Here is a 27977-nt window from a genome sequence, read left to right on the forward strand (position 1 = left end):
GTAGTAATTGCGTTTCACGTTGCCTTTGTGCCGTTTGTATTAAACTCATTCCTGCAACGACCGCGCGTTCGCAACCGGCGATCCACCCCTCTGCCTCGACTGCTCCGGGGCTGGGGGCGGGAAGGGCAAAGAGGCAATTCCTCAGAGGGGGCGGCCAGCAGGCAACCCCTGCCAGCACAGCCCGACTCCGGCACAGGTCACTCGGCCAAAACTCTCCCAAGGTCAGTGTGCGGAGAGTGAGGGCGCTCAAACAAAACATAGACGGATCCTGCTCCGCCCTGACGGGCCACCTGAGGAGCAGCAGGAGGGGAGGTGCCGGCAGTCCCGCCCAGCGCCGGGCGGGGTCGCTGCGGATCCCCCCGCACGCAGTGGTACGTTCCGCGCCCCTCTAGAACTGGCGCTGTGGGCTCGCCGGCAGCCGGCTGCGCGGGAGCCGCGCGGAGGCTTTTGGGCGGCCGGAAGTGCGTGCTGTCCTCCACCGGAAGTACTGCCCTCCGCCGGAAGTGCTGCCCTCCGCCGGAAGTGTGCCTCCCGGGGAAGGGACGCGGAAGCCTAGCGCGGTCGGGAGCGATATGGGATGCGATGGTGGCACCATCCCCAAGCGGCATGAGCTGGTCAAGGGGCCCCGCAAAGTCGAGAAGGTTGGCGAGGGCTGCGTGAGGGCGAGGGGGAGCGCGGCAGAGGGCTGTCGGACTGACTCCGTGAGCCGGAGGTCTAACCGTGGGCCCGCGGCCTGGAGGGAGAGAAGCCCTGCGGGGGCTCGATCAGTCCTGCCCCTCCCGCAGTAATTGCGAGTCGGGCATGGCAGGCCTGGTGCTTACGATATTGAGGGGAGCAGTGGGCTGCGATTAGCTGCGGTACTGTCGCAAGGTGTGGCGCTAACAGCAGCAACAGTGGAGATCAGTTTGTCTTCTGAGGGTCACAGCCGCGGTCACAGCCGCTGTTGCAGTAGGATATGGCATTAAAGTTATCCCAAGGGAGATTTAGGTTAGAAATGAGGAGGAGCTTCAATACCGAAGAAGTCACAAAACGCTGAAACAGGCTGCCCGGGAAAGTGTTTGAATCGTCATCTCTGGATGTATTAGAAAGCTGTCTAGATAGGGTCCTCAAAGATACGGTGTAATAATGGTCCTGGTGAAGTTTGATACTGTGTGGACTCGATAATCTTGAGGCTTTTCCAACTTTTGTGATTCTGTATTTTGCACACAAGTCATTCTACCAAACGTGTGGGATTTAGGGGCCTCCTTCACCTAGGGATGTGGCATCCGCTGGTAGCAATTTTGTTGGGTTCTTTAATAGTGTGTCTAGAGCATTGTTGACACTGAATGTGGCCTTTTCTGTGTCGTCGTGTGTAATGTGGATGATGGTCAGGAAAAAATTCACAAGTGACAGAAAACATGCAAATTAGGCTCACTGGTATAAGTATAAACCCCTTCTCCTCATCACACCTCACTATCAGTGTAACCGTGAATCTCAGCCTTTTTTATATGGCCTAATGCATCATAAAATTTGTGGGTTTAGGCTGGAGGCTCAACTAGCATTCTGACGTTGCTGTTCTTGTTATCTTGGTCCTTACAGGGAGTGGAACTGGTCGTTGAGCCACGCAGGAGCGAGATGTAGAGCTAGAAAGAAGATGGTAGTGGAAAGCGTATGAAGAGCAAAAAAAAAGAATGAAGAAGGAAAGGGAGAAGTAGAAGTGGCAGAAAATAAAAACACTGAGTTAGGTTTATGAAGACATGTTCAATAGATAGAGTTTGTCCCTTGAAATCGATCATGAATTTTGCTAAAAAGTTTTGCTGGAGTTATTTTATGGGTTAGTTCTGAGTTCAGAAATTAGTTTGGTAAGGTACCTGGGGATTTGATTAATGCTGGAAGTGTTACTTGATTTTACATTTAAATAATTTGCAAATAGAAAAACTATTTTAAAACCAGGAGTGCTTTTTTTTTCCGTCAGGTTGACAAAAATGCTGAACTGGTGGCAAGATGGAACTACTGTGCTCTGAGTCAAGAGAAGTTACGACGGCCAATTGTTGCTTGTGAGCTGGGCAGGTATGACTGTTTCCATACACACCACTACATCAAAAGGCACTAATCTGTACATAAAAGAGTGTTTTGAGAATCAACTATGATTATTAAAAATTCTCTGTTGCAGGTTGTACAATAAAGATGCTGTCATTGAATTTTTGTTGGACAAGTCAGCTGATAAGACTCCTATGGAAGCTGCATTACATATCAAGAGCATTAAGGTAAACAGGTGCCCTGCAATTTTAAAGAGTGCTGTGAGAGTTAAAGCATGCCACAAACCCTTATCTGGCGCTGAAAGTGTTCACAAGAGTAAACCACAACGAAAAAAATACTACAAAATGTTATCATGGCTCAAAATTTCTTAGTAAACAACTTAAGGCTTGCATATTTCTCTTTCAGAATGTAACAGAATTAAACCTTGCAGATAATCCAGCTTGGACTGGTGATAAAGAGAGTATAAAGGGTGACAAATATGATGACATCCAGTCTGCACGCTTTATATGTCCTGTGGTGGGATTGGAAATGAATGGAAGACATAGGTCAGTATTTCAGTTTCTGGATTTTGGTTCTCAGATGTAAATACTTTGCTAAACCAAGCATAGAGCAGGTAAAAATGTTTGCATTGCTAATGTTGGAAGTAATGTAGTTATTCAAACATTTGTGGGCAATATTTATTCCCTTGTCAGAAGGAGGGAGTTCAGGAGGCTACTATGTGTCCTTTCACTTCATCTTCAAGAGGAAAGATAAAAATGTTAATCCTTTCCTACATTAATTTATATGTTTAATAATGAGTAGAAGGCAATGTTTGCAGAGAAAAAGTAATTAAAAGTGTTTTGGGGGCTAAATCATGAGAGGTTGATATAGGCAAGCAGAGGGCAATTGAATGAGACCTCCCTCCCTTTGTGTCTCAGTAAGCAGTTCTGCCTGCCGTTGTGTTAGGATCAGAATGGAGATGTATGTTCTGTTCTAATCCCACAGTATGTTTTACTGGGATGAGGAGGGGTGTTTCTTTGCATCCTGATTTGGGCAAATTCTCAATTTCTTTTCCTGTGCAGTTTCTTTTCTTTCCCCTTTTGTAATAAGAGGCGGGGTTCACAGCTTAATAGCTGTGAAGTATTTCTTTACCCGGAGAGGAATTATCCACAAAATACTCAAGTGGAATTAAAGAGAGGACCTGGAAAGTAAACCTGCTTCTGCCAGAGCCACTTCAGTATTTCTCAGTTCAGTTGAGGATGACAGAGAAGAAGGGATTAACAAGAGCTCTCAGGAAAGGGAGACTGCATGAACCATGTATGTAATTGCTTCACATAGTGTTGCAAGAACCTTCAGTGTGTGCAGGAGAGTTGGGAGAACAGATCCTGGTAAGGGTGCTTGTTAGAGCTTTAATCAGTGAAAGCCCAGGGGAAGGTAGGACCATTCAGCTAGTGTAACTTTGTAGTAAAACAGATGTGGTTTCCAGAGAAACTTGTCAATGTGTAGCAAACATACAGAAAAATCTAAAGAACTTCTGTTTTGCTGAATTTCACTTGAGAGATGGTCATAAACCTGTGCTGGATTATACAGAGAACGAAGTAACAAAATACCTGTTGTAGTTTAATGTTCCCAGTATTCTTAATTTGGTTCTTACATTGCCTTTTCTTTGAAGGTTTTGCTTCTTAAGAAACTGTGGATGTGTGTTCTCTGAACGGGCTCTCAAAGAGATTAAATCAGAAGTTTGTCACAAGGTAAGTTTTAATTCATCTTTAATAGCAGTGGGGTCACATACCACCTCTGCAGGTAGCTGTGTAGATGTAGGTACATACGTGTGCATGTATATGTATATATACATACTCATACTTACGTGTGTGTATTTATCTCTTTGTAGTGAATGTCAATACAACTCTAGTACAATGTGGGAATTTTTATCTGAATATGAAAATTGAAATGGAATTTTAAAAAGATCTGGCTTATGATGGCCTGAAATAATTCTGTAATGCCTTTTAAAATTAAAATGTATTTCTAAATAGTTGTAAAAATGACTATTTTCTGAGAGTTTAGTCTTGTAATTACTTCAGATTTTTTGTTTTCCAAATATTTGATTATAATTTCAGATTTTAAAATAATGATTGATTTTGATTCAAAGTTTCTGACTGGTTGGGTTTTTTTTTCTGGTTGCAAGTGTTTTGTGTTTTGTTAGTATCAGCTCTATATTTAAACATATATTACATGTCCAGGTTCTGTTTTGATGTATTTTTGCTGTTAATTGCTTTTTCCTTTGTTGGGACAGCTCTTCATAGAATTTTCATCAATTGCATGAATAACTCTGTAAAATGAAGTGCAGTCATTTTTTTTCTAGTGATGGTTTGATCTCATCATATGGGTTTCTTTGTAGCTAGGGTCAACTTCCACTATCAGTGAGATTTGTGACAGTGGTTGCCATGCTTAGGAAAGTTGTTTTTCAGCAAACACCCTGATATTGGATAAAGCAAACAGTATGTATTAAAAGGAAAACTTTCTTAGGTGCTGCAGGCGATGTGGAGATTTAGATGTAACCTCGTGTTGCTGCATTCAGTGCTGATCTTGTTCTCTAGAATACTGGTTTAGTCCTTGTGGCTCTGCTTTCCTGTTGGCAGATACTAATGTATTTTTAAAGAGGTTTTTGTTTGCATCTAAATTTTTGCTGATAGATGGATGTAACTTGATTGTTGAAGACAAGAGCAAGATGGTTTGGCCAGTCAGATCATTTTCACAAAAGTTAAATGAATCCTTTATGCCTTTTTTTTTTTTAGTAATCAGCGTTGAACATAGCCTCATATTTGCACACAGCTCTTTCCAGGTACAGGTGAATTCTTCACAGTGTTCAGCAGAAAATTTCTGAAATAATGGAAGTGGATATAGTATCATCTAGTCTGACATCTTTAAGTTGTTGAGTTTTGGTGCACAGAGACAATGGGAACCAGCTGGGACAGAGTGATTTAGTCCACATTTCCTTTAAAGTCAAAGAGTGATTTAGTAGAGCTTTGGGTGCATGCTGGTAACATTCTCATTCTTTATTCAGAATCAAGAAGGATCCTTCTAAATAGGATCACAGGGAGATGGTTGTTGGGTTTTTTTGGCAGCTAATAGTTTATTTATATCCAAAGTACTAGTTAGCAGCATTCTCCCAGCAGCAGTGGAGTATATAGTCAAATGAACTAGAATTAAGAAGAAAAGTACCATGTGTATTCTGCGTATGATAGAACCAGAAAAATTTCATTTATAAAGAGAATCCTCTTTTGACTCATGCACTTTCTGAACCAAATATTTTTTTTTAAGTACAGAATCTATGAATGTCGTGGATTACCATACATAGGTTTCTGCTGGTGCTAACCTGCCATGTCAGGGGGTGTTGTTACGTGACTTCAGAAAGTGACAGGATAAGTGTAGTGCTGAAAGAATAATCCTCTATTTGCTTGTTTGTGCTGAGTATTGAGTCACTCTTCAGCTTCAGAATATGTTTTCACTTCATCCCACGGGATGAGTTTATAGCATTGATGTAAAATGGTGAAGTGTCAAATCTAGGAGCTGTTTCGCAGTTCTCTTCCCCACTGCTGTGAAATTCGAGAAGGCTTTCAAAACAAGCTATTCTTAAGTATTAATGCAGCCTGTAAACCCATGGAGCAGTCTTGATAGTCTGCTAAATTGTAAACAGCAACAGTTTCCCAAAGGACTTTAGCAAACAGATGCTCTAATGATGCAGTGAAAACACCAGAGAATGGAGATCTCCAGCAGCCCAAACAACGCTTACACATTTTAAAGTAGATCATTTGAATTAGGTAATGAATGTGGGTATACATGGTACAAGATGCATGTCACAAATGTTGTGCTTCATAAAACTATAGGAAGTTACTTCCCTGTGCTTTGAGCAGAGAGTTGCTTCTTTTCCAGGCCTTCCAAGCATTTTTGAGAAGTCTCACAGAGAGTTGTCTCACTGCTCAGTTTTCTTCTCAGTTTTTTTTTCTGTGGCAGCTTGTAAAAGTAATAGGGTAATCTGCTCACTGATAGTCAAATCATTAAATAATTGTTTAGGGAAAAATGTAATGCATGTGCAGATTTAGTGTAATTCAAGGAACTGGAAACCCCCAAGATATATTAAATATATGTGCTTGTCTACTTTTGCTGGAATTGTTAAAAGGACTGTACTGGTGCTAGGGGAAGGTGCAGGAACTGAGAGAACTGTTGTGGATGAAGGTAGGGCTTTCAGTGAGGCAACTGTAATTAGTATGAGGCCTTTTTCTGAGTGAGTTACCTCCCTTGGAAGCAATTTGTTTTGCTTCACACATTAAGTAGCACTCTAATGAGAATTTCAAGTTGCAAAATAGCATTAAAACATGAATACTCTGAGGTAAACATACAGTGAGACGCTGCAGCAGTATTGAGAGAGAAAGGTTGTCTCTTGTTGTCAGAATGGGAAATATTTTGAACTGTCCTCCCAAAATCTAAAATTCCCTGATGAAAGATTTTTTGAAAGATCAAGGAGAATATTTTTTAGTGGTGGCTCATGCTGGAGAGCAAGCTTGTTAGATTAAGTGCTTTGGACACATTTTTCAAGCTTCTAACCAGACTGAGAAGAGGTAAAAAAGAGCTTCAACTAAAACAGAGAAACTTAGGAATTTGAATAAAACTTACAGTACTTTTTTACACAGAAGTGTATTTTGGCTTAGCTGTGTTTTTGAGGTTTGTACAGTAAGGAGAGAAACTTCAAACTATCAGTACTAAGTCACATGCTCAAATGTGCAGGGTAGGACTTTAAATCAGCAGGAAGTGAAGCAGATAAAAGATTTCTGTTAGCAGAAGCCTTGAAAATCAGTTTTGTGTTGCTTCCTGCTTCCTGTTCTTCAGGAGGAATTATATTTGACATGGAAATTGTCAGCTTAAAATTTGCACTTTTGGCTAGGATGTTCTACCTGTTGTTGTGTTTAATTCTCCAACAGACACTAGAATTAAAATAATGAGCAAGGCTGTTTCTGGAATTTTTTTTTATTTGATGAGATTTTGCCCATTGTAAGTACTAATTTTGATAGGTCTCTAGATTTGGAGGTGGGGAGGAGAGCAAAGTGACTAAATGTCATGGAATTTGTGTTTGAACCTATTTCCTGATTCTATGGGCAATCTTTAGTACCTCCTTGTCTGGAAGTCTGCTATTTGACAATAGTTAAGCTTTTAGAAATGATGGAATAGAAGAATTACCTAGCATTGTAGAGTACCTGTTTAAGCTTATTTTTGAGGGCCTGAAAAAACCCCACCATTTCCAATTTTTTGTCTCAGACTCTTCAGCCTAAGAAGTTAGTATTGATATAATGATGTGCTACAGGTAGATCGGAGACAGAGTAGTGGTTATTGAATATGTTTTGTAAGTCGTTCTGGGAGTTCAGGAGTCACTCTGAAAGCTAAGGACAAGATTACATTTTAAAAGGTAATTTCCTGTGTCACTTGAAAATTGATTTTGCAGTTGTTTTCAGAGTCAATACACTAATACCCAGTTGAAATGGTACCCTTAACTACTGAAGTCCATGCTGATGAAAACACTTAATCAAATGTTTAACTTAGATACAGAGCTATTGAACTTCAGGCTTTTGGAAACAGAAATGATGCACGCATCTTTCAGATAGAGTTCATGTGTGCATTCTGTTGTGGAGCAGTGTTTCCTTGAACAAGGTCATGCTGATAGTATTATGCTCTTAGATCAACAGCCATAAAAAGTTAGTAGACATTGGTTGCCAAGATGTAAATTTTGTGACTGATCTGCTCATGGCATGATAACGCTTACAGAAGGCATACAGACATTCATGAACACGTTCGTGTGTGTTTAAATGCCCTCAGCATTCACAGTTTTATTACCTAATCTTTTACACTCATGAGTAGAGCATTATATCTTAGTGCTTGAGTGTGGAGTGGGCTAATTATGTTTTTTTCATGGGGGCTTTATATATGTAATATTTTATTTAAAATGTAAAATCCTTGAGGATCGTGCACTAGTGATCTTCCCAGACTGACATGGGTAAAAACATACCAAGGTTATATTTTAAGAGGACTTTTTATGCAGATTGTTGTTGGGTTTCAATTTCTGCAAAACAAGCCAATGTAATATAGCACCTCACTGTTGATTTTTTTCCTTTTGATTTCATTCAGAAGTGATACATAACAGCTATTCTGTGTGGTGCTGACAAAAGGTAAAAGCTAGAAACTGGATTTGCTGCCATGATGGCAATGAGGAGCATTCCATGTTTCAAAAGATAACATGAAGTGGATAAATGCTGGCAGTACCCTAGAGTGCATTGGGTGTGGTTTGGATAGAAATTAATTATGAATATGGCTGTGATTAATACATGCCAGAGACCCATTAGCTTCAGCAGTGGTTTTCAGAGGTATTCTCAGCGAGCTCCATGTGAACATGCTTCATGGCTGCTTTTGCCTTTTTTAAATTTTTTATTATTTTCTTTATTTCTCTCCATAAAAAAGCATCTTCAGCCATATTTAGCCAGAAGATAAGTCCTAAATAATATATGAAACTGAGTACAGGCCTTTGGGTTGAGTCTGTATGTTTCTGTAAATAAATAGGGACCAGATGGTCTTCTTTTAGGTTAAAGTTCACTTGAAAGAAATTAGGTTTCCAAGAATCTCAGTGTGGGAAAATGAACAGTACAGTTCCAGGAACTTAGGAATAAGTTTGTAATAAGAAACTTTCATGTTCTATTGTTGGGTCTTCTGTTGATTCATTTGATTTTCTGGAAAAATATTTGGTCTGTAAGTCAATTGTCTTGTAAAAACTGAGTGATATTTTGGGTACATATTGAAGCTTACATACAAATTCTGTTATGTCGTGGAGCAGTTTACAAGTAGCAGTGTATTTTATTAGGTTCCACCAGAGTTTGTGCAAAATAATTGGGAGTTTATTTGAGATTTACTGGAATGAAACTCTTGTCTTCGTTCTTGTCAAAATACTTCTAAAGGAAATTACATCTCACAATTCAGGTTTCTCTCTGTAGCACCTAAGGAAAGACTTTTGGAGACAGTGTGTAAAGAAGGTCGTGTAAAGTGTTTACTCTCACCACAGCGTTGTCACAGTGTATGAAAGACTACCACCTGTATCCTCTCTTTTCCCTTAGTACTTCCATCTTTTTGATTAAATGCAGAGTCCTGAAGAGGAAAGAGCAGCTGTTGTCTGGAAAAGGGGTGAATTGTTGCTCTTCTTTGTTACTGTTCCCTGGTTGCTCTACTTACTGTAGAGCAACCTGTGCTGCTTTAGTCGGCAGAGGGTTTGGGAAATGAGAGCAGCAACCAGGACAAGCATCTAATTCCTGTGGACTGTTGAAAGGTTCAGGGGAGTTTTGTTTCTCTCTGGCTTTTCACTCAGATTTACTTTGTCTGCTGACCTCAAGTTTCCCATGTTTCCTTGCCCTAAACTCCTGCAGAGACTCAGAAACAGAGATTTACAGGTAAACATTCATTGCAAGATCCCTGCTACTGTTCCTGGCACACACTCTTTTCATTAGGAGCAAAGCCTGAGTAGAGTAAGAATAACGTTGCCATGTTACACAATGAAATTAGAGATGCCGCTGGCTGTGGAACAAACAAACTAACCTAAGAAAAAACACAAACAATCAAACAGCAACAGATTCACAAACCAAACAGAATAACAAAAAAAAACCCTCAAGACAGAGTGAAATTACCTGTCTGAAACTTGCTTATCTATGAGCTCTGAAATTTTAGTGAACTTCCTCATTCAAAGTAATCTATTTCATAAAGCATACAGGAGACATAACTTGCTCTCTTTTTATTTTATCTTTGTTCAAACATTGCTTCCATTTTCTTTTTTTTGCCATACTAATTAGTCTCTTTGTGGCTGCAAATCTGAGTATTATGGGGTTTTCTTCAGTTAAATAATTCACTTAAAGGATTATGGACTTCTCTCTTCTCTTCAGTAAATTGTAGATGTAGATATGTAGTTTTCTTTAAGAATTAACCCATTAGCAGTTATTGCTCTTTATCTTACTGTAATAAATAAGAACTGTTTATTTCACTGGCAGTACAGTGTTGTGCTTATTCTCATGCTGTAAAGCACAGAGCATAGTCTATGGCTAAAAATGTTACTGGTTTCTGTCAGTATTTTGGACACTTGTTTAAATGGTATTTAAGCTCAAATGTGCAACTTCAAGTTGAAGTAGTTCTCTTGCTGAAAACGCCACTGATCTTCAATTGGGACTTCTGCCTGGTGCAGTACTTTAAGCCTGTGGCGTCTCTCTAGACAGTCCACAGCAAGTGGGTATGTTGCAGGCTCAAATTTGTTGGCAAACAAGTGCGGTGACTCAATAATCCACTGTAGATCTCCTAGTCCGTAAACACAAATGTCTCTGATGTAATGACCTGCAAAGACAAATTGAAGGCATCTGAAAGCAGCAGAAGGCCAAATGGAATTTGAAAAAATAGCTTCACTCTGCAAAGTTACGAATCTAAATCTGCCTTTTCACTTGACTTAGTGTGACGGAAATATATCTGACAGGTAATGCTGGACTTTAAACGTCAAAGAGAGGACTTGGTTTTGCATTTTACACAAATGGATACATTATCTCCATCCAGCTGCTTCACTGACATGTTGCTCTACTTTATATTGTGTCTTTTAACTGGGCACCCTGCAGTTCTGATCTCCCTCTCTTTGGATACCTGTTTAACCAGGCAGTACTGCACTGTGCTGAATGTGCACAGGAAAAAAATTATGCCTGCTTTCCCTGTGGTCAGCAGTATTATTGTTCAGGTTGAAGAGATTTCACCCAGCATTGAAGAAAGTGTCCCACAAACATGCTCGGCAAGTAAAGGCCCTGCTCTTCACTGAAAACTGAGCAGTCATGTAGGTGCATTTGTAATTGGAGTTTGGAAGAGGAGTGGTCGCTGTATGGATACTGTGACCATCTTTGCAATACTGTATCAGGAGCCATTTAGAATGGATATAGTGGAGTAATTTACGAGGGTGGCTTTCTGGCTTATCTGATACTTCCAAAATAAATTATCCTTGAACTCTGAGGGACACTAAATATCTAATTTACAGCATAATAATGTAATTTGCAATAAAGGCTAGTCAGTGAATCAGGTTTGAAGTCATGATGGAAATTCAGGTTACCTTTGCAGCCTTTGTGTGTAGTTCCTTCTTGATCTTTCCACTTAATGGCTCTGATGTTTCCTTCCCAGTCAGCATTGGGTGTAGCCCCTGGAGCATCTTTAAAAACATAAGGTTCTGATCACATTTATTTCTACTTAAAATAGGCAAAACTTTCACTGCTGAAGACTTCTTAAATGTAGGCACATTACGTATCTATTTCCAGTTATTTACATCATAAGAACAGACATAATTCTAAGATCTGTTGCTTTTCATTATTCCTTGAGAGCATGAGCTTTCATGTACCACAAAAATTACTCTTTTTTCAACAAACCTTTTTCTAGCCTTGTAGCTAATGGTCTGCACCATAAACTAATTTTCTGGAATTGAGCCTTATTTCTCAGCCATCAGGAAATGTGACTTTCTGAAAGGGCAGCATCAAGACTGAAGAAATGGCTCTATTTATGCAAAGCAACTCAATTAGTTGGCACTGTTAGACTTGGAGTTGGAGTTCACTAGCTCTCTGAGCCTTTATAATGCTGTTGGCCATGGCTTATTCAGAGTAGAAATAAGGGAGATCTTACCATTCAAACGATTCAGTGTGACCCAGTAGTGTTCATCTGGACTGTACGTGTCTCTTGACCATTCAAGCAAATCTTTTGCACGTGCATCAGTCAGTGTAAACTCTACAAATTCTTTAGTGAGTATGTAATAGGCACTACCAAAATATATTGTCAAGTTATATGGAGGCTTAGCTTTTATATTCTTTGTTGGATACACATATGACATTCCTGAGCGTACAGACTCTCTGTAACTAACCTGTGTCCTGTGTTTCATATGAACTGGTTGGACTATGCCGGGAGTCATATTTTTACCGTTCCATTTACTTTTGATATACTGTATGATGTCTTTGTTTGTTTTAATGGGATAATCTTGACCACAGAGATTAATAACATAATTCCACTGAATCTTGGAATTAACTAGATCTCTCATGCAGTTGATATCAGCTTGTAATCTTGAAAAGCCTGCATAAACAACGCTTTCTCTTTTTGAGGAAATAAAAATATTTTCAAAGCAATTGACGATGTTTTGTACAGCAGCTTTATAGTCTTTTGGTGACTTTTCATCAACATGTACACAGTAAATATTCTGAGGCATATAAATAGCTCTTAGCAGCTTTACAAACATTTCCAGCTCCTTGTGAATTGTGATAATGTATGCCAATGAGAAATTTCCTTCTTCATCTGACAGTGGTCTTGTGATGAAATGCAAAGTCTTCAAAACCGTGGAGCAGTTGCATGAAGTCTGAGTGCAGCTGAGTGGTTTAGGTGGGTAGGTGTTCTGGCAGAGACTTCCTATTTTAAAGGCAGCAGCTTTGCCTGCAAAAATTGCTGAACAAAGTTCATCTGGATAAAAACCACACTCTGCAATGTTTGCCTTAATTTTTTGTTCACTCGGCTCTTCGGAAAACATATCCTTTAGGTAGATAAAAGTGCAGATGAACATGCAGACAGCAATGCACAATAGAAATCCTGATTTTGTTGCATCAAGTGGGTTCATCTTTTATTTTCCATAGATTGTCTTCTCATCATAGTTTAAATATTCAGATTACCTGAAAGGAAAAGTAACATAAGAACCTGTTTGAAATTATTCTTTGATAGATGTCAGGTTAATGATGCATTTATAAATATTTAGATGGCTTTCCAGTTACTAGGAGGAACTCTGTGTGTGCCCTTGCTCTTGGAGTGGTGTATTCAGCCACTGGAAGTGGTACATGAAGCAGTCTTTCTAGCACAAACAGAATTACACAAGAGAACCCCATTACATGAGCAAGGAAGGGGTGGCCTACCCCCATCAGGTAGATTGTCTCAGCGCAGAATAAAGTTCTGTATGCCAGTGAGTGAATCCAGTGCTATAAGTTGGTCAAGGTCGAGCTTTAGAATAGGAAAGATGTCTGAGAGTGCTGTGTGCTAAGGCACAGCTGCTGCTGACGTTTCCTTAAGGTCTGGGAAACCTTAAGTTCTGCCAGAGGACCAGAATTCATTCAATTAAATCAGCAGAAAATTAATTAAATAAACAAAAGGAAGAGAGTAAAACATAATCCACAAAATACACTGGGTTTTGTCCTTATGAAGTTGGCAAATGTTTCTGTCTCTGAGAGGTTTGGGGGGATTTTGTTTGCTTGGTTTGGGGGGGTTTGGGGTTTTTTTCTGTTCTTTTTTTTTTTTCTCTGACATCTTTTGTATTAGTGGTTTGGAAAACAGAATATGCAGACAACACTTGTTTCTTTTATCCTCAGATAAGTGTGCTACTGCCAGTCCCAACATTCAGAAAGAACTTTGTAATTTACATCAGTGTTGGCAGAGAAGCTTTTCCTTTGTGATTTCTAGTCCTTCATATTTTTTCTTACTCAGTCTGAAGAGTGACAGTGCAGCAGTCCTGAGTGCACAGCAGTTACATGAACTCTTTATCCTTGAAGCATTTAGGGAGAATACTGCGGTGCGCCAAGGGTCCATCACCTACCATTATATTTGATAATTTAATAAATACTTCAGGTTTATTTTAAAGAGATTTAATTTTCTCTTATTTAATTAATTTAGTTTGGAACTAACTAGTTTTTCACCTGTAAATATTTCATAGTCTGCAGCTATCAACATCACAGCATACTTGGTTTTACATAGGAACAGAGAAGAAGTGTATCTATATCAAGGTTTCTTTATAGGAATGCTGTTTTGATCAGAAAGCCATTAGAAAGAAGTGGAAATTAGTTCTTTAATGAAAACTCTGTATACCTCTGTCTTAGAGTAAAGAAGTGACTGTAGATAGGGTAGAAATGAGGCAGAATTTAGAAAACATTAAGAATACAAAATTTGAACCAGGAGAATGGAAATTCTCTACTACCACAATTTTAGATTCTTACATTAGGCTGTTGGGAAAGAATGTATTTAGCTTATTGTCCTTACTGGTATGCACTGGGTTTCATGTTAGAAGAATGCTTCTTTTCCATTTATCATTCCAGAAAGTGAAGCTGTGTGTTAGATGGAGGGTTCATCATTTTGTTTGCATGTTTGGTCAGCAGTGTCCTTCAGTCTGCATCGAATGCATAGGCCAAAGAAAAACATTAGGAAATCATGTCCCAGAAGAATATTCTTTCCTTCACAGCTCCTAAGGGATACTTTTACAGGGTAAACAAGCTTGATATGAGTCTTTGATCCAGTCAAACGAAATACTTCAGCAAATCAAACCCTTGTCAGCCTTTCAATAGTGTGCAGAAAGGAGGAGGAAACCACTGCCACTGAAGGGTGAAAGGCAGGTTTTTTGCAGTAAGAGTGAAATACGCCAGTGCTGTAGCCTGCTACCAGCTGACTGCTGCAGCACAGAAGAGATTTGCATAAGGGCCATTATGTACCCGGTAGCAGAAGTTGGGGAAAGGGAGTGCCTGTTGGTGAAGGATTGATTTTCGTGGACCTAGTCAGAAAAAAAACAGTTTTGTTCTGAGAGGAACATTGAGATTGAGCATTGAGATTGCCCTGAGTTAGTGGAAGTGATGAGATCTTTATGGTGCAACACAGGGCGGGTTCAGTCTGAAGACACTGGGCAGCTGTGGAAATATTTGGGACTTTGTACTTCCTTAGAATATAGAACATCTGTACAGAATCAGCACAACTGCCAGGATTTTCCCCTAAATACATCTTTGTGGACAGGTTGCAAAGGACAGTGCCCTAGGGAACCAAGCTATAACCTGTTTCTTGCATACACTTAATTTTTTATTACCCTTCAAAGAATAGCTTCCAGGGATGTTTCCAGTGAAGTGTTTACTATGGATTTTTCCTACTGAGCTGCATGCTATCAAGAAGCTGTGTTTCAAATGGCAGCACAGAAGTGCACAAACACCCCATTATCAGCTAAGGAGAAACAGTTCCTTCTCCAGTGTTAACATTCTTCTGGGGAGTGACTAAATGATGAAGCCTTGTCTGCAAGAACAGAATTTGACATCTTGCAGCCTCAGGCAATATTATAGAATGGAAGCATTGGCTTTCCCTTAGTGTTTTACGACATTTAGAGCTAGAATTGCAGCCATTAGTCCTGCGAAATTTGCCACTTAAGAGTTCTTTAGCCCTTATGCTATCGTCTGCTGTCAAGGGCTATGCTGCCCTATTTGCTCCTGCCCTTGAAGAGCAGGATGGCATCCTATTTAGAAGATCCACTGTACATGCATAGCCTGGTCTGTGACTATCTAGCCTTTTAATTTGTTAGATATTTATTATTATCAAAAATGTCTTTCTGAAACTCAACCTGTTCTGTCATATGGATTAGATTTTCCAAGTCTGGAGAATGAAGTTGTATTAATTTCTAGAACTGCTGAGAGTAGTGTGATATTCCTCAAAAACCCTGTCTGTAGAGATTTTGGCTTTATGGTTGCTTTTATGGATCTTACTTAAGAGAAGATTGTTGTATGCCTAAGCTTCTCCATTTCAGTTAAAAAGGCAAGCTCTAGAGAGAAGTGGAATTAGAAAACAAGCCTGTAAAATATCATCTCAGTTCATCAAGATTCCATTAGGTGTATACTTTGCTGTGCATTTCATAATAACAAATAATTTTACAATTCAGTGTTTCTTCCTACATGGGATTTTGAACAGCATTGCTACACCTCTAGATATTTTGTCTGTTCTCTTCGTGTTTGCTTAACATTAATCAAATCACATGAACTAAATTTTATCTTAACTTTATTTAGTGAAATTATTTGGGAATACTTATCCTCTAATAAAATGGTTAAAAGGCATGAACTCAGTATTTCCAAATATTTCAATGTCTGTTTTCTGTCTGAAAGGTGTTTACAGAGGCTTTAATGTAGACACTTTATAAACAACTAATACTAATTGTTAAAATCAGCTCTTTGCTTTTTACTTAAGCATGCTGATTGCTTAAGTATGCTGAGTCTGCTCCTGTCTTGTGACATGCATCCAGTATAAGAAAAAATTTCTTCATCAAACCCAATTAACACTGCCTTAGAAATTTGAAATCATTCTTTATAATAATGCATTAGTGTTTACTGATCCTCAACAGATTTATGGAGGTTTAGTTGTTCATCATTGCTGTTTTTTCTGTTTTCCTGTTACATGGCTTTTCCTTGTCTGTTTGACCTCATAATTTAAAACAAATATTATGAAAGGTATTTAAACCCTAAAGTTATAGGGCTGTAAAAAAATGCTGTTTGCAACAGAGCATAATGAGTATTCATAAGTGTAGTGGGTTTTATAATGCAAACAGCAGTAGTGGTAATGACCTCCATCCTGCCCGAACATCTTATGACAAAGTAAAAAAGGATTAAAACACCCCCCAACTTACTACAGATTTGGGGGTTTTATTCAAGTAAAATGATCTTTTTCAACTGCAAATATTTGTCATTGCACAAAAATCAAACCACGTCGTGTTTCAATAAAGGAAAAGCAAAAACCTGAAGTCCAACAATCTAATTTATTCAGTCTTACCTTGTACAAAATTAGCCAGGAGACAGCAGCATAATAAAGTACATTGAGAAGTCCCCCTGTTCTTCAGCAGAATTCAGACAGCATTCTTCACTGTCGCTTGTGTGGAGATCTTGCCTAAGTCAAAGGGGTTAAACATTAACGTGAATGTTTTCATTTAAGACCTCCTCTGGCTTCCCACAATGCTTGGCATATTTATTCTGCAGTAATGCTCTTTGGCTTCAAAAATGTCCTGTGTTTCACAACGATGAGAGAGAACTTAAGCTTCTACAAATTCTGTTGCCATTCTTTCTAAGACAGCCTTTAAAGGACTGAAATCAGACTTTCAAATCTGTAGAGTACATCGCTGATGATTATAAATAGTATTGCTTTACCTCGGAGGCTTTAACCTCTGTACTGCTAACGGAGCATGCTGCATGATGAGAACTGGAAAGGAAACCGGCTCTCTCCTCCTCCTCCTCCTCCCCCAGTTCTTAACTGTTTACCTGCTGAAATTTTCCAATTTGCAGCACGTAAGTACAGCAGTGAATTGCCTCTGGTCATTTCAAATAGCTGGAAGCTTACAAGAGTAAATTCCTCCTGAAACTGCATGTTTACTGTGTTACTACTGATTAAAACCCCCAGGCACCTTTAGAAAGTGAAAAGCCATCAGCTTAAATTTACTGGCATTAGGAGCTTTGGGGTTCTAGAAACAAGTGAGAAGACTGCTGTATTTTGGTCACATTCAGATAAAAATAGCATATTGGTCAGGAATAAATAGAAAGAAAACCTCAAAGTAAATTAAAGCACTGCTGCAGGTATAGCAGATACAAAATTATCATTGACTTAAAGAGAAGCTCTGTAAATAGGGGTTTCTGCTTGTAAGAGATGCTCCAACTTCTGAGGAAATTTTACATTCTCTGAATTGGTCTGTAGGAGGCTTTCCACTCTTCCCACATTATCGTTTACTCTCTGGTTGCATGTCTCACAAGGGTGTCACCCTCAAAAATTATGTTCTTCAAATCTGGCATGACTGAACTTGCTATGAATAAACCTCTACACGAATTTCTTTTAAAACTTGTTTTTAATTGGCTGTTACAAGGTGCAGTGATCTTTAAAACATCAATTTGTGTGGCCGGTATATGAACAGTGATACAGTCCTTGTTTGAAGAGCATGTATGATCAGTCCTCCTAAATACTGCTACTACTAAATACTGTTTAAAGAGACACAGTCAGACTGTTACACATGTTCCATAATCTACAGGGAATTGGTTTAGAGAAGTATTCACATCTTTTGTGCATTTCCTAGCAGTGATCACAGTTGGGAGGACTGCAGGAGTTAACTTAGTGCTTATAGTTTGGGAAAAAGATTTCAGGTTTCTCATAAGCCATTGAGCTGTAAAATTATATAAACTATCTAAACATTTAGATGCTAAAATGCACCTGCCCCATGTTGATTTGCATTATATATTATGACTGGAGTAGTTGTGGAGGGAACTACATTTTAGGTGCTGTATGAAGAACAACAATCACCCTGTCAAAAGTACTTTACAGAAGAAATGATGCAACCATTGTCTTACATAACTGACAAACTGTAAACTTTAGAATTCAGCAAATCATCTTAAACTAAGATTTTATTAGTACTGAAAAACCTCTTGTACTTTATTCTCTAAGAAAAATAAGCTGTCCAACTATATTAAAATGCCTGAAATTGAAAAGGTCTTTGTTACTCGAAAAACTAATTTCAGTGGTTCTTTAACTGGTTCAAGTTGAACATACTATACTTAAGGCAATAAATCTATACCTATACCTGTTCTAATGATTTTAAGTATTCAGGTTGGTTTTGGCTTTGTTTTTATGTAAAGTTGATATTCCCATGTCTGTCTGTATGTGTATACATGTGGCATTTGTAGAGCACATAAATTTAAGAGTATCAGTGTTTGAATACTTTTTCATCAGATCTGCATGCCCTAAAAATTCCTTGATGTGAGCATGTCAAGCCATTTAGATATAAGCAGATTTGAACACACTGTTATAATTGGACCCTGAGAGGCCTTTTAGACAAAAATGGAGGTGCTTGTCCAGCATCTCCTTCAGTTGCCATCTTACAGTTCTGCAGTTACAGATTGAATCTTGCATTCAGATCTGTAAGCAGCTCTGCTAATGCCTTTGGCTGATGCAGAATAGTTCTCAAGTTCAGTCTCTTCTAGGACTGCCTTCTGTTCAAGGTGCTGAAAAAAAATCAAGGAACTAATGAAGTGACTTCATGCGCATTTAAAGTTCTGGTATGGACAAGGTACAGTGAAGGAGAACCTGTGCTAATCACAAAACAAAAATCTGCCCTGAAGACCTTAATCTTCATGAATTTGCAAAGACAAAACTACTTTCTACGTTTTCTTGGCATTGAGATGAAATTTTTTTGTATGGAGTGATAGTGAGCCTTATGAAAAAGTCAGAGTTAAATCTTTGCATCTAACAAGACCAACATTAAAAGAACATTTGATGCGTGTCTGATGCAGCAACAAATAGTTACCAACTGGAGTTAGTGAAACCTGGGGAGGTAGAGTTGGTTCTATACCTGCAATTTGCTGTATGTAAAATATGTTAGAAGGATTTTGTAGTAAAATGTGACTGTTGACATGGCAAAAAAAATACCAGTTTGGCTGAATGGAAAGAGGACATTGTCTTTATTTTCCCATTTCATGTAAATATTTTTCACTTTAGAGCAGTTCCACCTGTGTTTTCCAGATGGGAACCTGGGCTTGTTTGCTTTTTCAAAATGCGGTGTTTGTTGAAATTAGGGTCCTGTGGTGCAAGTGGAAATTTCCTCTGAGTAAAAGTGCTTTTATTGCATGCTTAACAGAATATATTCTAAAATATTATTGCAGAGGGAATTTTTTTAGTCACTGGCTTGTAGGAATGTGCTGGTCTTTCATGCTGTGTTTGGAAAACAGCCCACTAGAAATGAATGTTTAAGGCTTCTTCAGAGTCAAGGCAGCTGCCAGTTGCTCTTACCTCAGTGTGAAGACTGATAGGTCTGTCTTTATTTCCTAGACTTCTCACTCACAAGTGTCTGAGATCATACCAAGCTGCTATTTCTAACAGTAGCTCATTGAGTGGCAGTGGAAAAATTGGGCTACTCACCCATTTCTTGTGTGTTACTATTCTGCCTGATTTACTTAATGTGCAACCCTTGATTCTCCTTCATAATCTCTCTGACCACCTCATTTTTAAACTATGTTCATCACTTGAGCAGACAGGAGTCAAAACTACTGTCCATATGTCCTTTCATTTGATTAATTCTTGCTGCAAATACATGAGTAACCTTTCTAACCCTTTGTTTATAAAACAGGAGAGTAATGAGAGAGGTGGGATTATAAATTCATCTTGCAGATTAACAGAAAGCTTCTGGGTTTAACAACAAAACAACAAAATAATTGAGATCTTAGAAAAGAAAACATTATAGTGAATGTTCTGGCTTCACCAAGTGAGTGAAAACGTGTGCAGTGAAACATCAGTGACTACAACTAGAAAACAAATGTGCAATTACATGAAGCACATTGCATGCATTATCCAGATTAATTCATACATGTGTTTTGAAACTTGGTAGTGTTTCATAAGTCAAATGAGGGACAGTGAGATGACAAGTCTGGGTTAATGAACAATGTCACTTTTTATCCTTGTAGGAATTTTTAAAATAAAAATGAGTAATATGTTTTTAAAAAGGTTTTTCTGTCCAGCTGCTGGGGAGAAAAACTCCTTGCGCTGTCTGTTCTGCACATACAAGAATAACACCTCCCTTGTCATTCCTGGTCAGTGTAAAGGCACTGCTCCTATCATTTGTTGGTTTTTTTATATTGCTAAGTTGAAAGACAAATTCTAGAATAGAATGGCATTGTAATTAGATCTGGATCAAATGTATTTCTAACCAAAAATATCAGAAAGTACCTTGGTGGTATGGGTTTTAGGTGTGGGATTCAGAAAACTGACTATAATCTAGTTAGGTGTTTAATCAAGTCAGAGTACACTTTATGCTAGTATACTAAGAAACCCATGCAGAGAAAATAGACAGTGAGTCCTTGTCTTCAGAGAAGAGAAAAATGAACCAGTTAATAGGGACTGATGGTGGAAAATGTATGTTGTTTCTGTAGCCTGATTGCATAGAATAGGGCTTTGAAGAACAACAAAATGTTCTCTTACTCCTGACACTTTTAGAATTTACTGTGCAGGTTGGTGTGTGAGCTGCCTTGAAATGTGGATATCAAAAGTTCACAGTTCACTGCTGAGATAAGTTTATTTTCCTTTTTTTGTGGAGAGGGATGCTCTCAGTCAGTTTTCCTTTGCTCACTGGTGAAATCAACAGATCTTCCCTTTGACGTTTTAGGTGAGAAGATGTTTTAGACTATTAAAAGAGAAAGAAAGAAGTATTAGAAAAGACACATCATGAAGGGGGGGGATTGAAGAGCTTAAACACAGTATTAATTCCAGCAAAGGTTCAACTGTGTAAGGATATTGGAAAAAAATACTAGTTCTGTCTTTTTTTTTTTCTTGAAGTGTGGTGTTCCCTTTCAAGAGGAAGATGTGATTGTCCTTAATGGTAATAAAGAAGAAGTGGAAGCATTGAAGAAAAGAATGGAAGATAGAAGACTTAAAAGTAAATTAGAAAAGGTAATCTTTTTATCCATTGCTTTAAAGAAAATTGAAAAAATTCTTGTCTGTAATGCAGTCTGCACTTGGATCACACAGCTTTTTTCTGCTACTATATATGCAGACTGAAGAATTTATTCAGGAAATCATGTTTTTACTTCAGTGGTGCTTTTAAAAATAGTGAGAATGTGTGCAGATCTTGCTAATAGCATATTGAAATTAGTCATAGAATCAGTGAGGTTAGAAGAGACCTTCAAGATCATCCAGTCCAACCTATTACCCAGCCCTGTCCAGTCAACGAGACCATGGCACTAAGTGCTTCATCCAGCCTATTTTTGAACACCTCCAGGAACCAAGGATGGCAACTCCACCACCTCCCTGGGCAGCCCATTCCAATGCCAGTCACTCTCTCTGGCAAGAACTTCCTCCTGAAATCCAGCCCAGACCTCCCCCGGCACAACCTGAGACTGTGTCCCCTTGTTCTGTTGCTGGTTGCCTGGCAGAAGAGACCAACCCCCACCAGGCCATGAGCTGTACTGAAGCCTATTTTGACAAGCAGGCAGTGCACAGTGCTCTGAAAAATCACAGAATTGGGTGCTATGGGTCAAATGGACAGTGTGCAAGCTACACTGCAGGGTTTTCCTAAGCAAAGGGCTTGTCTTAGTTAATTCTAATAATGAGGAAAATATTCACTGTGTTTCATATAGTGGCTCCTAATGTCAACTTAATAGTTTTTTGATCTTCAAGTATCCTCTACTGGCCACTGTCAGAAATGCACTGTTGGTACATGTAGATTCTTAGTTTGATAGATCACACCACGGTTTGGAAGTACTGTCAGGTTTTGTGGTTCTTACAGTCCTGAGTGATTAGTGGTGATGCTGATTCTCAGCATACTGTTGAGCTCTTTGCATCTCTTTTTTTTTTCTCCTTTCTGACTAGGCAGAATGCCACAGAAGCAGTCATTGCAATTCTACTGTGTAAAGCACTCTGTACTGCTGCTCTGTGCAGTAGAGGTTCTGTAGTACTCTGCTGTCACATGAGGACAGTTCTGCACACAGAACTTGTTTCAGCATTTTTTGTTTTAAACTGGCATTACTCTTCTGGAGGCTAATAAAGCAAGCAAGAACTTCAGTGTTGACTCAGTCCAGAGTGCAGACAGATACAGCTGAATCTCAGGAGCATGAATCATTGCCCAACACTTTCAGCAACTGAGACTTCAGATAGAGGTTGGTCATCTCTGCCCTGTTACTGTGCTAGATGGCACTGTAGGGCTAGATGGCATATAATTTTTTCCTAGGTTGTTTTGAAACCAATCCTTGTTTACTTACCAACAAGCATATGATTCCTTCTCATCACAGAGTCTATATTCATCTGTGCCAACACAGCATCATTTGGCCTGGGCAATATAGCAACAGGCTGGTTACCCACAGAGATCCTGCTGTTCCATTCTCTCTCTGCTCAGAGCCTCTGCAGTTAGGGCTCTGTAGCTGCAGATGAAAGAGCAATGCTGTAAATCTTGCGCTGTCTCTTCAAGTGTTTTTTCCTCTGTTGGGTTGTGAGTTTGGTTTTTTTCGCTACTTCATAATAAAATGTTAGAAATAGTTTTAGAGATAATTTGATCATAGATTATTGTAGATGTCAGTAGATGAGTAGTCAGCCCCCAAAATAGCAGCTATTTGCACTCTTAATTTCATTAGGAAGGTGGCCCTGACAAAGCACCAATAGCTTTGGCTGAAATAATGTGGAATAATCTGAAACCTGGTATTGCCCCAAACTTCTACCCAAAAGAGAAGTACCACCTAAGTGTGCTGAGTACCTCTGTGTCTTAACCAGGTCAGCCCAGTTGCTGTGGTGGCAAACAGAACAAAGTCATGCTTTGGGCTCAACATGCAAATATTTGGGTGAATATGCAAATAATTTTAGTTTGTTCAGTGGAGACTTACATCACAGACAGATACAGGATTTGCAAATCTCTCAGCAAGCCTCTTACATTTCATCCTTGATTTCTGAAGGTTTTTTTGCAATATTGCCTTGTCCTGCTGCAGCAGCTGACATTTTTGCAGCTAAAACCAGTCTTCTCTGCTGTCACTGGTGCCATTCACTGTAATCTGAGAGCTCCAGTCCTAGTATCAGAAGACAATTACTAGTTTGGGGGTGCTGTTGTTCAGTGCTCTTCCTCAATTCCTTCTTTCAGTTAGGCGAGCAGCCTAAGTGGACATACTGTATTTGGAGCAAGAAGCACAAACTCCTTTTCTTTATACTGATGAGACAAAGCTTAAAGAAGAAACAGCTAGGACTAGGTATAAAACAAATACTCAAGCTCAACTGTGCCATCTGTGCCCATGATGAAATATTCATAATAAATATTCATTATGTGTAATACATATGCATACATAGATTTACAAACATAGCATGATTCACGTGGCAGATACTGGGAGGTAAACCAAGCTGGAAGCACTCTGAAAGTTTTCCCCTGTACTCCGACACAAGGAGAGCAAGGTTTGCTTTTAGACTAGTAAGCCTCTGCCACCACCTTCTGGCTAAGCTTTGCAGCAACACAGTGATATTTTTTTTTCCCCTCACATACTTGGCAACATGTATTCTCCTAAATTCTGTGACACATTTAAGTATATTCATTTTCTTTGGGATTGTGGAGCTTCCTTGCAATACATACTGCATTCTGAATGTATACAGTAATCTTCTGTGAGAACACCACCACCGGCTTGTAACACGTCTTTGTTTTTCAGCTGGGCATTTACATGATCAAGGCCAGGAATGGAATTCTTGTTGCTGTCGTTTGGGGTGTTTTGTAGTTTTTAATCTGGACAAACATAAATTAATTTGGAAAATCTGGTCCACAGATGCTTTTTAAAAATCTGGTTTAACTATTTGCATCTTTCTTCTCAGGCAATCTCGTAGGAGAGGGCCCAGCTATTGAAGGTTACCCAGGAGTGCTGTTTTTGATTAAATAAAGAGGATACAAGATGCAGGATTATTCTGTTTGTTGGGTGGTTTTTATTAACAAGGTCTTTATTGATCAGAGTTAACTGTGTCTTGTTAAATGTTGTGCAGTTTAGTGTCCTGCCATGTTGGTTCACAGTCCCAAATGACCTTAGTGATGATAACAAAGAATACAAATCAAAATACCATCTCCAGACAGTTTAGTTTTGACCTGCACAATTTTCTTTAAGGTAACTTCAAGTTTCCAGAGTTTTTTCCATACGGAAAAAATACCAAAGTGTGCATCAGTGTTGTAGGTGGAAGAGTTCCACTGTACAAGACATAAAAATGTACTTAATGAATTTGTGTCTGCCAAATACAAGTTGGGGATCGCAAATCCTTTGAAATACATTGACAGTTTCTCCTCTTATTTCAGAAATCAAAGAAATGTAAGTCAGCAGAATCAGCCCCTCGGCAGGATACCACTGAAGGTAACCTCGCAGCTACAAATGATGTTTAGCCTTCTGAGTCATGAAGCAGATTCATGATTGCTTTCCTTTTGGTTTGGTTTGGTTTGTTCTCTTTCACAGATGCTCCAGGTCCATCAAAGGCTAAGAATGGAAAGGATTCCATCAGTTCCAGTTCTGGGGAAAGGCAGATTATCTTCACCAAGAGTTCAGGTTGATGTTTATTCTTTAATCTAAATGTGAAAAATTAATTCTACTTTGAAAAGTACTGTCAGAGAGATCTTTCTGTGGCTGTTTTGTACCATAGGTTTCAGAAGCTGCCCTTTCTTTTCCTTTCTTTTCTTTTTCGTTTTTCTCAGTAACAAAAGGTTAACTCTTGTTCTCAAGGGAGCCATACTGTTGTAGCTCACTTGTCCAAAGAATGTGCTCTTTCAGAAGTCTTTCCTAAAAGGCTGCCTTTCCTAGCTGCAGGAGGAAGCTGCCTCATGCACTAATAGCTGTTAAGAAAGAGAGGGATTTTTTTGTAGCAGCAAGAGAGATATCAGAAACAGAGGCATGGACATTTTCCTATCCCATCAATACAGTGGTGCAGAGGCCGTTGTTACTGGTCATACCTGACTTTGCAAAGAATCAAGGGAGGAGATAGGCTCCCTAGGGACTGTAAGTGACAAGTTTAGCTTTTGTCATTTGATAGCTCTTACAATCCATCAGGGTGTTGGAATACTTTTATGTTTCTTTCTTGAGGCTGGAGTTGTGAGTAATTTTTCACTTGGATTAATAAATGCTGTCAATACTGAACTACAGTGCAAGGGAGTTACACAAGTGGGAAAGAGTTATTCTCTCTTCAAGATTTTTTTAATGCATTTGGAGCATAAAATCTAAAGGCTAGGAACATGTTTCATAGAATCAACCAGGTTGGAAGAGACCTCGAAGATCATCCAGTCCAACCTATCCCCCAGCCCTAGCCAGTCAACTAGACCATGGCACTAAGTGCCTCATCCAGGCTTTTCTTGAACACCTCCAGGGATGGTGACTTCACCACCTCCCTGGGCAGCCCATTCCAATGAGAAGTCACTCTCTCTGTGAAGAACTTCCTCCTAACATCCAGCCTATACTTTCCCCAGCACAATTTGAGACTCTGTCCCCTTGTTCTATTGCTGGGTGCCTGGGAGAAGAGGCCACCCCCCACCTGGCTACAGTGTACCTTCAGGTAGTTGTAGACAGCAATGAGGTCACCTCTGAGCCTCCTCTTCTCCAGGCTAAACATCCCCAGCTCCCTCAGCCTCTCCTCATAGGGTTTGTGTTCCAGGCCCCTCACCAGCTTTGTTGCCCTTCTCTGGACACGTTCCAGCACCTCAACATCTCTCTTGAATTGAGTGGCCCAGAACTGGACACAATACTCAAGGTGTGGCCTGACCAGTGTTGAGTACAGGGGAAGAATAACCTCCCTTGTCCTACTGTCCACACTGTTCCTGATGCAGGCCAGGATGCCATTGGCTGTCCTGGCCACCTGGGCACACTGCTGCGCATCTCCAGCCTACTATCTATGAGTACCCCCAGGTCCCTTTCTTCCTGGCTGCTTTCCAGCCACTCAGTCCCCAGCCTGTAGCGCTGCGTGGGGTTGTTGTGGCCAAAGTTTGCTCTTAGCAACCTGCCTGCTGTTGAGTGCCACTGTGGGATGTATTTGTGGTAGCCCTGAAAATGATGTAAATACTTCTGTACACATTGTTTTTTGAATACTTCCTTTTATCTTTGTGTAAATGCTCCCATCAATTGTAAGCTGTTCTGCATGCTTCTTTCTTTTCTGTTTTCTCTCTCAGATAATGGAAATTCATCTGTACCAGGAAAAGTCAATAAGGCTGCTTCTACTACAGCGAAGAGATCCATTGCAGACAGCGAGAAATCTGAGGCATACAAATCTATTTTCACATCACACAGCTCAGCAAAACGTTCAAAGGAAGAGTGTTCCAATTGGGTTACTCACACAGCCTACTATTTCTGAAACAATAATGAGCCTGATTGTAACTTTCATTACTGCTTTCCTTCCCTAAGGCTTCTTCCGAACAACTCAGATACAGAGCTTTTGTTGTACACTGATGTTATCTGGAATTACTCAGTTTGAGTTGTTTATAAACTTTTGGGTAACTAATGAACTCGAGTTAGTTGCAGATTCTGTTAAATAAGAGATAGGTCACCCGAATCCATGTTGTATCAGTAGACCACATTGTAAAATGATGGAATATTTGCACAAAATTTCTCTTCCCCCAGCTAGATGTTCTCATTCTTAGTGACACTAGCCTGTGTCCGTGGGAGGAACAGGAGGAGTGAGGACAGGAGGATCTACCTGCTACCCTCTTTTACTCATACTTGCTGCAACTGTAATTACTGTTTTCAATGTATTCATACAGAAATTCAAACTTGGAAACTTTCTGACAGTAAAAAGAGCAGTAGTGCTTTTCTTTTGTACTATCTAACTGGGCCCTCAGTAAAACTAAAAGCTTCTGGTGTTATTTTCAAGTAATTTTACTTTTTAATGGAATATGTCAAAGCATAAAGAAAATGTTTGTACAATACTCTTCTTGTACATATTGTTGTAGCCTATTTTTAGTACCAAAGTATTCACTTGTAAGTTATTATCTATAAAGAGCAGCCTGTAATAGTAAGGCTGTTTTTGAAAAAGAAAAAGGGTTTTGAAGATTTTCTTTGTGGGTGTGTTTTGAAGTTAGAAATGTCAGGTCTGAGCTTTCTTTTCTTCTTTCATCAGAGAATCAGAATATGGCGGAACAAAAGATTTTCCTCGCTTTTCTGCTGAAACAGTGAGGTTCTGTGTACATCTCTGAGGAGCAGTTCGCATTCAGCTTCTGTGAAAATAGGAACATGTGCACTGGGTGAGAGAAAACCAGGTGCTGAAAGAGTAGGAGCAAGCAGATCATAACTGATGTTTTAGGGAGGAACGATTAGGCGCCAGTGTCACACGAGTCAAAGCCATTGGTGGCTGATGGAGGGACCCCTGCAAGGCTGAAGTTAGCTTCTGAGAACTTTTCCTCTTCACTCTGCAGGCAAGTGAAATGTGCTGCTTCTGCAGCGTCTGTAGTACACATTGCTTTATTTTCTGACATAAAGTTCTTAACAGCAAGCAAATACTTAGCTCAGAATTGCTTGTTACAAAAAGATGCTAAACATGGTTGATCAATCAGTTTTGCTTTTATGATTGTGCTTTTAAACACTGTGATGTTGATTTAAATAAAACTTGCTCTTGTCATATGGCCATATGACTCAAACAGATACATATAGGTGCTTATTTTGTCGATAACAGAG

General features: G+C 39.4%; 2 protein-coding genes across 4 annotated transcripts; one reads left to right on the plus strand and one right to left on the minus strand.

The window, feature by feature from the left end:
* Positions 1-451: 451 nt before the first annotated feature.
* Positions 452-27944, plus strand: RTF2 (replication termination factor 2). The gene is made up of 9 exons (XM_064168100.1): positions 452-641; positions 1955-2049; positions 2153-2246; positions 2425-2564; positions 3671-3749; positions 21160-21273; positions 24629-24683; positions 24783-24872; positions 26480-27944. The coding sequence occupies exons 1-9, from the start codon at positions 573-575 to the stop codon at positions 26659-26661; spliced, it is 918 nt and encodes a 305-aa protein (XP_064024170.1). The 5' UTR covers positions 452-572; the 3' UTR covers positions 26662-27944.
* Positions 9806-17053, minus strand: GCNT2 (glucosaminyl (N-acetyl) transferase 2 (I blood group)). Of its 3 annotated transcripts, none has more exons than XM_064168098.1 (5): positions 17001-17053; positions 16630-16743; positions 11722-12749; positions 11162-11257; positions 9806-10410 (listed from the first exon to the last, which is right to left on the minus strand). In XM_064168098.1, the coding sequence occupies exons 3-5, from the start codon at positions 12695-12697 to the stop codon at positions 10184-10186; spliced, it is 1299 nt and encodes a 432-aa protein (XP_064024168.1). In that variant the 5' UTR covers positions 12698-12749; positions 16630-16743; positions 17001-17053; the 3' UTR covers positions 9806-10183. The 3 variants fall into 3 exon arrangements, with proteins under 3 accessions (XP_064024168.1, XP_064024167.1, XP_064024169.1); XM_064168097.1 differs by lacking the exon at positions 17001-17053 and adding an exon at positions 14101-14227 and having other exon boundaries at positions 16630-16995; XM_064168099.1 differs by lacking the exons at positions 16630-16743; positions 17001-17053 and adding an exon at positions 14101-14291.
* Positions 27945-27977: the final 33 nt, after the last annotated feature.

This window comes from Pogoniulus pusillus, chromosome 29 (genome assembly GCF_015220805.1).
Source record: "Pogoniulus pusillus isolate bPogPus1 chromosome 29, bPogPus1.pri, whole genome shotgun sequence".
Lineage (NCBI taxonomy): Eukaryota > Metazoa > Chordata > Aves > Piciformes > Lybiidae > Pogoniulus > Pogoniulus pusillus.

Coding starts and splice junctions, on each gene's coding strand:
- RTF2 (XM_064168100.1), top strand. CDS start 573: ATGGGATGCGATGGTGGCACCATCCCCAAGCGGCATGAGCTGGTCAAG. Junction 2,565..3,670: donor GAAATGAATGGAAGACATAG/GTCAGTATTTCA, acceptor TTTTCTTTGAAG/GTTTTGCTTCTTAAGAAACT. Junction 24,684..24,782: donor TCGGCAGGATACCACTGAAG/GTAACCTCGCAG, acceptor TCTCTTTCACAG/ATGCTCCAGGTCCATCAAAG.
- GCNT2 (XM_064168098.1), bottom strand. CDS start 12,697: ATGAACCCACTTGATGCAACAAAATCAGGATTTCTATTGTGCATTGCT. Junction 11,258..11,721: donor CACACTGAATCGTTTGAATG/GTAAGATCTCCC, acceptor ATGTTTTTAAAG/ATGCTCCAGGGGCTACACCC. Junction 10,411..11,161: donor TACACACAAAGGCTGCAAAG/GTAACCTGAATT, acceptor TTGTCTTTGCAG/GTCATTACATCAGAGACATT.